The sequence below is a fragment of the Eurosta solidaginis genome, chromosome 1 (genome assembly GCF_040869045.1).
Source record: "Eurosta solidaginis isolate ZX-2024a chromosome 1, ASM4086904v1, whole genome shotgun sequence".
Taxonomy (NCBI): domain Eukaryota; kingdom Metazoa; phylum Arthropoda; class Insecta; order Diptera; family Tephritidae; genus Eurosta; species Eurosta solidaginis.
The window spans coordinates 282,651,942-282,665,666 of record NC_090319.1 but is presented as its reverse complement, the minus strand read 5'-3'; the positions used below and the strand labels follow the sequence as shown (position 1 = coordinate 282,665,666).

At 36.8% G+C, this 13,725-nt stretch overlaps 1 protein-coding gene across 1 annotated transcript in view; it reads right to left on the bottom strand.

Moving 5' to 3' along the window:
- Positions 1–624: 624 nt before the first annotated feature.
- Hmgcr (HMG coenzyme A reductase) overlaps positions 625–13,725 on the bottom strand; it is a 221,202-nt gene continuing 208,101 nt past the window's right edge. Inside the window, exons 5-7 of the mRNA XM_067760972.1 lie at positions 12,270–13,585; positions 5,210–5,579; positions 625–2,686 (exon numbers count right to left, since the gene is read on the bottom strand). Of these exons, the coding sequence (XP_067617073.1) occupies positions 2,614–2,686; positions 5,210–5,579; positions 12,270–13,585 (1,759 nt within the window). The 3' untranslated portion in view covers positions 625–2,613. The remainder of the gene's footprint in view (positions 2,687–5,209; positions 5,580–12,269; positions 13,586–13,725) is intronic.

Below are 13,725 nucleotides of genomic sequence, written 5' to 3'. Positions count from 1 at the left end.
CTACATATCTGTGATAGCAACAAGCAAAAACAGCCTAAGTTCTATACGCTAATATGGAAGTTAGGCTTTTATCGCTCATGACAACAGATGAAAAATTACTAACACAATAATTGCAATAATGTAAATATTTCTTTGTTTTAAGTATTTTTGTTTTCATATTTTTACATAACAAATTTTTTTAGTAATGATATGCGGGCAATTTCATGTCAAATCGATCATTATTTTTTTATTTATTTTTCAAAAGAGTTATGCGAAATTCGAAGTATGTAGTACTATTTTATGAGACTTTAAACTTTATTTATAGTAATTTTGAAATTTTTCTAGGTGTAAATATAATTCCAATGATTTTCGTCTAAAAAAATACAATACTCTGCAAAGTAGATCATCATTTAATAACAAAATAAAGTTTTAAAAATCATTAAAATTTAAAAGTTTTAAATTTTTAAGTTTTGAGTAAACCCTTTTTCAAAATAAACTTCGAAAAATTCGAAATATATTAAGCTTTTATAGCCCCAATACTCCTGGATTTCTAAATCATGATTTTAAAATTCATCTTGAGAATTTCAAAACATTAATTTGTAAAATTTACAAACTTTTATATAAAAGTTATCTTAAAATTTCAGTATCATTGTTCAATTTCTTAATTCGTAAAGCGAATTTCTTATAGGATCATTTTAGATGCATCATTTAAATTTACTAGCTCTGATCTTGATTTCAAATTTCTTAACAAAAACAATTTTTCAAATTCGAAAAGGATTAAATTTTCATAATCGCTTAGTTTCTAAATTTTTAAAATAAAATTGAAATATTAATATTAATCATATTTCATCATCAATGGGTAATATTATAAATAATTTTCTGAGGATATTTTTATATCCATTATAAGAATATCGAAACTGATATTTGAAGTTTTAGAGTAACTTTGAAACATTTTAAACTTTCATAGTTGTTAAATTTCTTGATTTATAAGAAGTATTATATCTTTTGAGATTTATCATAAGAATTTAAAAGTTGTGATGTTTTAAGTATTTAATAAGAATTTCCTTTTTTCGAAATTTGTTAAATTTTAAGCTCCATAGCTGTTAAGTTTTCTAATTTTGAAGTAACATTTCTCGGGATCTTTTGAGATTCATTAAATTACAATTTAAAAGCTTGGAAAGCTGTTTGTTTCAAGTTTTGAGAAAATGTTTCTGCAAAAACATTACCTTTTGAATTTCGAAATATTTTTAGCTGTCATAGGTCATTAATTTCTTGATTTGTAAGGAATGTTTTACCCATGGCCTTTTTAGATTCATTATTAGCTTTTCAAAACAATGAAATTTTAAGTTGGTAAGTGGGCATTTTTTTTTTTCAAGTAGATAAACTGTTGAATTTCGAAAAATTATAAACTCACAGAGTTGTTAAAAATATTAAAATTTACAAACCATAACTCGTCTGAGGACCTTCTTAGATTCACATCTGTCATTTCAGAACTCTAATATTTTACGTCTTTAGATAGTAATTTTTTCAAGAACATCAATTTTGAATTTCGTTTTAAAAATTCTTGATTTGAAAGGAATAAATCAGAATCTTGATGGACTCATCATTGGAGTCTTAAAACTCTGAAGTTTCAAGTTTGATTAAATAGTTTTTTTTAATGACATTCATTGTTGAATTTCAAAAAATTTTAGCTGTACACTTTTTTTCATGCCATTTTCTTTCAAATAAATATTTCTTTGATTCCTAGATTCATCGTGAGAATTTCAAAACTGAAGTTTCGAGTCTTGGGCAAAATATTTTCGAAAGATTAAATTTTCGAAACTCAATGAGATGTTTTTTGTTTATTCCAACTAATGATCGATTTGACGTGAAATAAGCCATGCCGCTTTTTTGTTTTGCTTGAAGCTGTTACTGTTTTTTTTTTTGTTGTTTTAATTTAAATGCCACATTTATGCATGTTTGCAGTTATTATAATTTGGATTTTTCTTTAATACATTTCGCTTCTTCCTATGAATAAAAGTACTACTTAAATGTTACTCCTAAAGTACATCATTTCGTAAGAATTTTAATTGTCGTTGCACATTTAACAAACTACTATTTTTTTCTTCAAGTTTCAATAATATTCAAATACCTACTACATATTTTTGTTTGCTGCTTTTTTCCCTAATTTTTTGCTTGTTACAAAAAAAAAAAAAAAAAACCAATGAAATAATTTGACTTGTTTTCTACTGAATTACAAAGAAAATTACAACACTTTCAAATACTTTGGCATCCTTTTGCTACGCATTGACGTAATTTCCTTAACTTTGTATGTTAAAATTTATGTTGTTATGATGTGTGATAACAGTCCATCCAGAAACTGGAATACTTTTTAGCTATCTCCATGATATTTCAGAGCTAAACATTTTTGCATTATGTAGTTGAAGAAAAATTGCCACCTGCGCTGGAACACAATCGCTGTCAGCTGGTCACTAATAAAGTTGGCGCTACCATTGTAGTCGCTTTTTTCTTTTTTTGTAAAACAAAACTACTTTTGTGTATGCCTTCAATGAATGCCTGCACAATAGCTCACATGTGAGATAAGAATAATGTTGTTGGTTTAACAAGCATTGCTTGCATATATGTCATTTAGCCTTAGCTAATGTTACTACAACTTGATACCGTTACATTGAGGGGATTTATTTTACCGGGCGCAGCTATGGAAGACCTGTAAATAAAAGGTGAAAAAATGTAGTATAAGATGTTTGTAATTAAAGTTGTGATTCGTATACATACATATGCATATAGGGTTATTCCATGCAATTTTTCTTAAACCTAAATTTCGAAACTTGTTCGAAATTTAAATTTTATTGTGGAAAATGATAATAATAATAATCATATAGAATTATTTCATTTAACGGTTAACGTTTTGGTAGTTATATTGCGATCTTTTCGGGACTTTGAGATCCTTTAAGGATTATTCCGGACTTTTTGTTTTAAGTACTATTTCGAGATTATTTTGAGACAGTATATGGGAACGTATCGGGATTATTTGCATAAATATTTCGGGATTATGTGGCCACTATGTTTAGATTGTATGAAGCCATTTCAATTACAATATCGGGATTATGCTAGCGACTATTTCGGGATTATATTGGGTCTATTTTGGAATCATTTAGCAGGCCTCGTAGACATTCATTAAAAAAAAATGTAAGGCGCAATAACCTTCGAAGAGCTTTTAGGCCGCGCTTTTCCTGCTTCTTTTTAATTTTTCCTGCAAATTGGCGGGATGGGATCTACTTGTTTTATGCCGACTCCGAACGGCATCTGCTAGGCATCTTGGCAGAAATACACTCGGAGTGCTTGCCAAATACTGCCGAGGGGCGACCCCGCTTAGAAAAATTTTCTTCTAATTGAAAACCCTTATTTCTAAAATTTTGATGTTGCTTTGCCCGGGGAGTGAACCCAGGGCATTCCGTGTGGTAGGCGGAGCACCCTACCATCACACCACGATGGCCGCCGTTTCAGTTATTATTCATTTATGAACACAAAAAGTTATCGGGATGTTGTTATATTCAGATTGTTACTGGCATATTATTGGGTTTTTATCGACGAGTTATGGGCTTGTTATCGAAAACAACTTATGGAAGAGTTACCGCTTTATTATTGAGAAACTATCGACGTCTTATCGGATTATTATCGAAAAATTGTCGATCTGTTCTCAAAAAAATTTAGATTTTTATCGACTCAGCGACATATCGAAAAAATATCGATTTCTTATCGAAAAATATCGATTTTTATCTAGAAATATAGATTTGTTACAGAAAAGATCGATACATTTTCGATAAATCGACATTTTTTCGATAATAAGTCGGTGAGTCATCGGTTTCGTTTGCTATCGATAACAAATTTTTAACTTTTCCATAACAAATCGCTAACTCGTCTATACCTCACCGACACCAAACCAATAACAAACCGATATCTCATCCAAAATAAATATTAATCGGGTAACTCGCCGACGAACTTTTCTTATCAAGAAGCTTCTCCCACCCAGTCATCCTGTTCGCCTTTTTCTCCATATCCCTTGTAAGTGGTATAGATAGATCTCTCTGTTGATTTCGCTCCAAAAAACCCCAAAAAACAAAACGAGATTGTATTCAATTGGTGGAGTCTGGTTTAGGCAGATTCAAGTTTTTCAGCTCAGATAGTTGATCGCATATATCTCGACATCAAATTTCATTTCCTCTCCTTCAGTTTTTCAATCATCTCCATACCATGAATACTTCCAGAGATATGATTAACACCCTTATTATGAACTCATACGATACACGATAATCGCTTGCAATCTGTTATACCGTATTATGAAATAAATTCTAGCGTGTGAACCCGATCGTTAGCGTTTATCGTTTATCGTGATATTGCCATACGCTAGCTATCGCATCAGCTGTTAAATTTTCTACGCTAGATATCGTTGATAAATTTTTGCACGATACGTTGGGAGCTATTTAAATAAAAGGAAATATAAAATTAAAAATCCAAAAGAATCTAACTAAAGCCTCATTCGCAACACTCTTTTGCAACACCCTGGGCAAGAAACCTTAAAGTGGCATAAACCTTCAAAATATTTGGGATGGATGACCTATTTTTACGGGCGCGCAAACTGCCTTCTATTTCTGTTAAGACATACTCTGAAATCTATTTATTTATTTCTAGTATGTCAAGTACTTACAGTGTAGAGTTCATTTTAAGAAGATTGGAAGCATCTCTCAATTTTCTTCTTTCTAAGGCCTTTCTGCGAGTTTCGTCAATTTGTTCATGTGAGTTTCCATAAAAGGCAACAGAGTTTGCAGAAAACATGTTATTATTACATCTTTTAAAAACTTTTGCCACTTTTACGTACAAGACAATTGAATTTTTAGTATTTGCTTTTTGTTTTGCTATCTTTTTCGTATAGATTCACAATAATTTGTAAACAAAACTCTGCTGTCATTCACAATAGTCCATCTATCGGGCGTGTGGAAATCGCAATATGAAATCTGATTTTTTACGATACGCTAGCAAGCGTTTATCGTTTATCGTATGAAAATTCATAATAGGGGTGTAAATTTTTCATGGTTTTAGAACATTTTCTGTGATGTATATCGGAGAAAACTGTTGACCGATATACATTCCAATTGAAAGTATAAATTTAACATGAAATGACCCATATACATATAAATGCATGTATGTATTTTTTTTTTTGTATACTCACCTATTGTGTCGCATATGACTCTTTACTAGGTCACTGTTTACCAGCGCTGCCATAAGACTCAGTTCACCAGCCATCACAGTAGCGCATACAATTTGTGCTAGCTTCTTAGCATTCTCACCGGGTTGCATTTGATTGGCGCCGCGTACTCCTAGCATATCGAGACATGCCCCTTGTCCCGGTAGACCAGTGCCACCACCAACGGTACCCACTTCAAGCGATGGCATTGTGCAAGTCATGTATAAATCTTCATTCGCCTCACCCCAGCATTCCATGCCAGTTGAGCAATTACTTGACGTGACATTTTGTGCTGGATCTTGACCGGTAGCAAGGAATACGGCCGTGACCATGTTGGCTGCATGTGCATTGTTACCTGTAAATATATAAATTTGTATGAGCTTAAGAGCAAAGTATAATGGAATTATTGGATGCTGTGTGTATGAAAAATAAAAAAGATATTAAACCCAAAAACAGTTTGAAAGGCCAATATAACGATCTTTGTTGACAGACCGGTTGCTTTAAAGTCAATAGAGTCGAGCTTTTAAAATCGGATATTGTGGGCATCTCGCACATCCTCGCTGGCTTCCATATGACATTGGAATGTCTCCCTTTGGTTGCTCTCTGTGCACAGCAACATAGAAGGGTATGTATTTGCTAATGAGATAGCCAGACAACGTTTCGAAATGAATATAAGCGAAGCGAACAGCTCCATCCATGCTTTATCTCCTGAAGAAAGTTTTCGAGTACACCATTAGGGCAATGAATTTACGGTGGACCAACCGAGATGGTTGTGAATTGAGTGAGAGTACTCATGGGCGTCATCACAGGTCACTGTGCTATTGCACGGTTTTTACTGTCTGGCAGAAAGATAGATCGTTCCCACCTAAAAATAAATAAATGTAAGGCGCGATAACCTCCGAAGAGATCTAAGGCCGAGCTTCTCTTCCAATTTGCGTCGTGCTCCTCTTGATTTTTCCCTACAAATTGGCCGGACGGGACCTACATGTTTTATGCCGACTCCGAACGGCACCTGCAAGGCAGATGAGTTTTCACTGAGAGCTTTTCATGGCAGAAATACAATCGGAGCGCTTGCCAGACACTGCCGAGGGGCGTTCCCACCTACTTAAGTTTAAATGGGAAAGCCAGCGATTTGTTGAAGTCTTGAACTTTTGCCTTCATCCGGTACTAATCGGGCGAATTCAGAATGAGTAAAAATGTCTCCAAGCGGGAAGTTCCTATGTACGCGAAAAACCAACTTCACTTGGCGCGATTCAGAGATTAAGACCGAGCTTCTGCTACAATTTGAGTTGAGCTCCTTTTTAAATTTTCCTGCGAATAGGCGGGACTGTGGAACTCTGTTTTAAGCTGACTCGGAACGACAGTCGTCGCAAGGCTGATACATTTTTTTTGAAAAGCTTTTCATGGCGGAAATATGTACACTCGAGGTGTTTTCCAAACCGGAGGCTACCCCGCTAAAGAAAATTTTTTTCTAATTTAAAATACTTTTTTCAAAATTTTTGATGCTGCTTTACCCTGGACTTGACTCCCCAGCATCTTCGGTGTGGTAGGCAGAGCACGCTACCACCACACCATGGCGGCCACGTTAGGTGGCAAAAATAACCAAGCTGAAAAGACCTGAGAGGTCCAAGTGGTTCGTAGGACAGTCGTGTGACGGCAAGTATCAGCTTTACGCAAATATGAACCTAGTGCAAAGAATAAAAGTCCAAATGATAAAGACGCTCCGCCCCAGAAAGAATTCCTATCGGCACCCTATAGTTGAGAGGGGTAGATGGAGGAAGTCTTGATCTTCCTTGGTACTCCCAATTGCCGTCAGACATCGCGAAAAAGGGATAGCTGGTATGAATTGTTACGCAACAGCCCAAAAGCCGTAGGCAGTTGATCGGAATAAGTATAAAAGCGTCAATTGTTCGTAAGCACATCATATATTTAATTTGTTGCATATATTTAATTTATCATTAAAGTCTGGTATCTTTTTGGATGAATGGAAAACTACTGTCACGGTTATTAGCATCCCTAAGCTATACCATCACTAAGGCGATGCTAAGCGATGTTCACGTCAATAATCAAATCATGTATACACATATATAAAGCAGCCGAGAGATGTCACACACAGATGCATTTACTTATACGCCTATGTGTGTGCGAGAGACTGTAAACTACAAACTCACATACATCTGAGAGACGCTGAAAAGTAGAAAATTGTAAACAAGTAGAAACTATATGAGAACTATAAACACTCGAAATAGTTGGTAAGTTCTGGAAATAGAAGAGCCTAGATGTATGCAGCGTAAACTATAAAAGCGGCACAAGCGAGTAAAATGTAATTCAGTTTGATTTGAATTGTCAAGCAGTTACGAGTAAGACGATATCTAGCAAGCAATAGCACTATTATTTTGAAAGTCAGTTTCCTTTAAGCTATCAGTTTGGTTATTAAGCTATTCGTTGCACAGTTTGAGTGTTATTGTGAAGTATTTTAATAAAGGCCATTTTTCCATTATTCAATATTGGAGTTATTTATTCAACAGTTTAGCGATACGATCCTAGCAAAAGGGCAAATAAGAGGATTTGCAGGAAATTCGTTACAATTGGTGTCAGAAGAGGAATTGTTGAATAAATTCCGAAGATTGGGAATACAACTTGGACATGGCAAAGTTCAGTGAATTGAAGATCCAGCAACTGAAAAAGGAGTTGGAGAACCGTGGATTAAATACAACCGGCAATAAGATCGAACTTCAAGCACGGCTACGAGAGGTAATGGAGTCGCAAGGAATTGATGTGGACGAGTATGCCTTTTATCCTGATGGGGACGAGACAACAACAAAAATTGAAGAGAAAAATGAAACATCGCAGACAGTTACGAGCACAGACTTGAACATGATATTGGCTGCAATAGCTGCTCAAACATCGACAGTATCATCAATGTCGTCACATATATCATCCCAACTAGAATCGCAGGAGACACGCATAACATCGAAGATTGAAGCACAAGAAACGCGTATGTCGGAAATGTCGACACAGATTACTTCAAAGATGGAGACACAACTGAAAGAACAAGAGGCACGCATAACAGTACAACTCGAAGCGCAAGAGGCGCGTATATCATCAAAACTCGAAGCACGTATGGACGAGAAAATAACGCAGTTTGAGGAAAAAATCGAAGCCGAGGTGGATGCTTTGAGAGGTCGTATACAAGAGTTGCAATTAAACCGCCCAGCTGTTTCAGCAAGCAATCCAAAGGTAAAAACACCATCCTTTGACGGTTCTGTTCCTTTCCAGGTCTTTAAGCTACAATTTGAGAAGACGTCGGCAGCTAACAACTGGAATGCTGAAGATAAAGTTGCAGCTCTGTTCGTGGCATTGAAAGGGCCAGCAGCCGAAATCCTACAGACGATTCCCGAAGGAGAGCGGAACAACTATGAAGCATTGATGGCCGCTGTCGAGAGACGTTATGGAAGCGAGCATAGAAAACAGATATTCCAAATTGAGTTGCAAAACCGCTACCAAAAAGCAAATGAGACATTGCAGGAGTTTGCTTCAGATATTGAAAGATTGGCTCATCTTGCAAATGCCGACGCACCCGTGGAATACACTGAAAGGGTAAAAATCCAGAGTTTCATAAATGGCATACGGGACGTGGAAACGAAGCGAGCTACATACGCAAACCCAAAGCTGACATTTGCTGAAACGATATCACATGCATTGGCTCAGGAAACGGCCTCACTATTGAGTAAACCAGCATACAAAGCTCATCGTGTGGAAGTGGACAGACCAGAATGGGTAGACACAATTTTGGAAGCACTGAAGGGATCACAACAGAAAAATGCCGGAGTTATTAAATGTTTCAAGTGCGGCAACCCAGGTCATATTGCACGACATTGCAGCACCGGTCCCAATAGCTGCAACAATGTGGGTGGCCGTAAACGCAAAGCTGGCGGAAATGAGCATGAGCGTGTCGAATGTAAAGAACGAAAACTTGCACCGGCTATTGAATGTCCCGTGATATCTGTGTCGCAAATTGGAAGGAAATCAAGCAGTCTTACCGTCAGAGGGAATGTGGATGGTAAAGAACGTGTACTGACTGTAGATACGGGCGCATCTCATTCCTTGATCCGATCTGACTTGGTCAACAGGAGAGTAAAACCGTTACCTGGAGCAAAGTTGCGTACGGTCACTGGCGAGTATAACCAAGTTCAGGGAGAAGTGATACGTGAAGTATTGATTGGGAAGGTCATGGTTCTACACAAATTTGTTGTGGCGGAGATTGTTGATGAAGTTATATTGGGAGTGGATTTCTTGGTTGACCATGACATCAAGATCGATATGCAGAGAAGGGTGATGCGTTATGAGAACCAAGATGTGCCACTTAACTTTAGTTTGGAAAAAGGGTTCAGCAGTAATCGGGTACTGGTGGAGAAGACTCGACGAAGGCCACGAAATTCAAAGGTAAAGGTTGATGGAACAAATGGGCCAAACAAATCAATACCGAAGGTACCTGTGAGAGAAACACTGGCATTGAAAAGCCCTAACGGACGTACTGAAACGAAGAAAGAATGCAAGGGTGGTTTCAAGCCAAGGCACACTACTGTTGTGAAGCGTCGGAACGATACTGATTATGCAAAGGAAATCCGTCCAGCGCAAGCTCTGCGAAGTAGTTCTTCATTGGTCAAGCAACAGAGTGCGAGGGAACGATCCAGGATAATGAGTAGTAAGATGAAACACAGGTGCGACAAGGAAAATAATTCGAAAGGTTTCTTGGCGGGAGATTTGGTACTGTTATACAACCTTCACCGGCGGAAAGGTGTTCCATCCAAATTTCGGTGCAGTTGGGAAGGCCCGTACAAGGTTGTGAAGAAGATCAGTGATACCATCTACCGCATACAAAGCATTGAGAAACCACGGAGTAGAAGAGTGGTACATTTGGCGATGCTAGCAGCGTTTAGATCGAGAGATTTGTCTGATCGGGACGATCAGACTTAGGTGGAGGGCAGTGTCACGGTTATTAGCATCCCTAAGCTATACCATCACTAAGGCGATGCTAAGCGATGTTCACGTCAATAATCAAATCATGTATACACATATATAAAGCAGCCGAGAAATGTCACACACAGATGCATTTACTTATACGCCTATGTGTGTGCGAGAGACTGTAAACTACAAACTCACATACATCTGAGAGACGCTGAAAAGTAGAAAATTGTAAACAAGTAGAAACTATATGAGAACTATAAACACTCGAAATAGTTGGTAAGTTCTGGAAATAGAAGAGCCTAGATGTATGCAGCGTAAACTATAAAAGCGGCACAAGCGAGTAAAATGTAATTCAGTTTGATTTGAATTGTCAAGCAGTTACGAGTAAGACGATATCTAGCGAGCAATAGCACTATTATTTTGAAAGTCAGTTTCCTTTAAGCTATCAGTTTGGTTATTAAGCTATTCGTTGCACAGTTTGAGTGTTATTGTGAAGTATTTTAATAAAGGCCATTTTTCCATTATTCAATATTGGAGTTATTTATTCAACAGTTTAGCGATACGATCCTAACAAAAGGGCAAATAAGAGGATTTGCAGGAAATTCGTTACACTTCTTTTATTCAACCTATTCATAAAAGTGGTAGTAAAACTGACGTTGCAAACTATCGGCCAATATCGAAAATCCCTGTCATTACAAAACTTTTTGAGAAAACGGTGATGTTTAAATTATCGTCCGTAGTTAAGCGTTATATTTGCCCATGTTAGCATGGCTTCGTTCCGGGCGTTCAACAGTAACTAATCTGGTCGTTTTTTCGAATTACTGCATCTCGTCTTTTACTCTTGCTTGTCAAGTTGACTGCATAATACGGACATATCTAAAGCTTTTGACATAGTTTCGCACAAAGCTCTTTAGGCTAAATTGCGAAAAATGGGTTTCCGCTCAACATGTTTACAATGGATTTATTCATACTTATCCAATAGGATAAATTTTGTTGGTATTGATAACGTAAAGGCATCATCTTACGTAGCAACCTCAGGTGTGCCCCAAGGTAGTATCCTTGGTCCGCTTTTCTTTATTCTCTTTATCAATGATGTAAGTGCTTGTTTCAAGCAATGCAATTATCTCCTTTACGCTGATGATTTGAAAATTTTTTTCAGAATCAAGAACGAGTCTGATACTCTCATACTACAATCTGAGTTAAATAATTTTAATGAGTGGTGCTGTAAAAATAAGCTTGCGCTGAATGCCAACAAATGTTATGTAATAACTTATTCTAAATTATGTAATAAATTGATTTCGTCTTACTATGTCTCTAATAAGCCGTTACTTAGGGTGAATAAAATTTGGGATTTAGGTGTTGTATTTGATTCGTCTTTTACATTCACCGATCACTTAAATTTAATTATCCCCAAAGCATATTCCTTACTGGCTTTTATTAAAAGAAATGGATCCCAGTTTAAGGACCCATATACCAAAAAACTATTATACAATGTCTTTGTAAGGTCAAGGCTTGAGTATGGTTCCATAATATGGAGTCCTTATTATGAGGTGCACAATAAGATAATCGATCGTGTACAAAAATATTCATGAAGTACTGTTTATACGATATAAACTTCGATTTGCCTCTTCCTCCATATATCTCTAGGTGTAAGCTAATTAATCTTCACAGAATATTAGAAAGTAGAAGAGTAATTACATCTCTAATGCTTATTTATGATATTTCCAATGGAAATATTGATTGCCCAATACTTTTAGAGTCTTTGAACTTTTATGTTCCATCACGGACTTTGCGCCAATATACTATGTTTGCAATTGACCAGTTTAGGTCTAATTACGCACTGTATGTCCCGATCACTCGCGCTCCAATTGCTATTAACTCAATCAATTATAATTATTGATTTTTCGATATCTCGTCGAAGTTTCAAAAATATGTTATTTTCCATTTTAAATTAACTTTTCTGTAAAAAAACCTTATGTTTAATATAGTCGGAAAGATTCTTGTAAATCATAGACTGAATAAAGAAATATGAAATATGAAATAAATACACGAATTACCAAAATATTACACTTACCACCTATACTTCCCGCCATAGCGCTTCCCGACATATTCTTTAGTTTATTGCACTCCACCAGCGTTTTGGCGTCCGTTTTCAAAACGGTGCGTAAAGTTTGCGCTGAAATAATACATTCAGTGACTACACGTTTACCGCGTCCCTTAATCCAATTAATAGCTGCCGGTTTTTTATCACAACAAAAATTGCCACTTAACGATATGATTTGCATGTCTGGAAATTCCAGTTTAATACAACGCAATGCCATCTCTGCACCTTTCGACACCATATTCATGCCCATTGCATCGCCTGTTAGCGCAACAAAACGTATATACAACTGTGGTCCATCCATTGCAATAAGTAATTCCTTCAAACGACCAAAACGCGATGTTGAATCAAATTCAGATTTAATTTTTTTATAATTTTGTTCATCGTAAATCCACTTCTTCGCTTCGGCAGCGCGTGAAACGCTCGCAAAACGTACACAAGGAGCACGCGTCATGCCAATATCTTCAACATACGAAGTAACACCGCGTACGGAGAGCGCCTTACAGCCGCGATTCGTAGATGCAACCAATGCGCCTTCGGTTGTGGCCATTGGTACAAAATATTTACTACCATCTAACAGTAGAGGACCAGCATAGCCAACTGGAATTGGTACATAGCCGAGCACATTCTCACAACAGGCATTCATTACTTTACGATAATCAAAATTCAAATATGGCAGACAATCCATACGTTCTTCTGGCAACTTGGCGCGTGCGCTGATGACTTGTCTGCGTATGCGTACACCACGCACTGGATCATCTAACACTGATTCAATTTTGTGTAGTGGACAATGTTGTCCAGCTGAATTGACAATTAAAAGCACTTCTTCATCTGTCAGATTGGCTGGACCACCCCACTCTTCCGTAGATTGTAAAATTTCTAAACATTCTTGTAATGGGCGCGGTGGTCGTGGTTCTTCGGGTTGAAACAACTGTAACGGCAGTAATTGTTCCATATCAATTATATTTTCTGTTTGTGTAGCAGTATTTGTATAGTTGTGTTCTTCAATTGTAAATAATGGTATGCGTGGAGCGATTGCTGCCGCCGGCGGTGACACAATCACTTCAGGAACTTTACCGACAAGTTGAGTTTCAGTTGAAGCCGTTGATTCTGTTTCAAAGGCGGGTAAATCGGTTGGCTGGGTTTGTGATGATTTTACTGCTATAGCAACTGCAGATTGACGTAGACGATCATGTAAATCATTCCGATGCTCAAAGAAGATGAATTTAACAACCAATGCGATGAGTAGTATGAGAATGACAATTTGATCCGCGCTCATAGTAAGCCATCTAGTCATTAAGGGGAAGAAATGGAAGAGCAGAAAAGCAATAAATTATAAAAAATCGAAATAAAACAGTTTAATAAAAATAATAAACGTTCCGCGTCATTCAGTTCTAAGTGGAAAGATGTTTGCACCTGACACTCACTT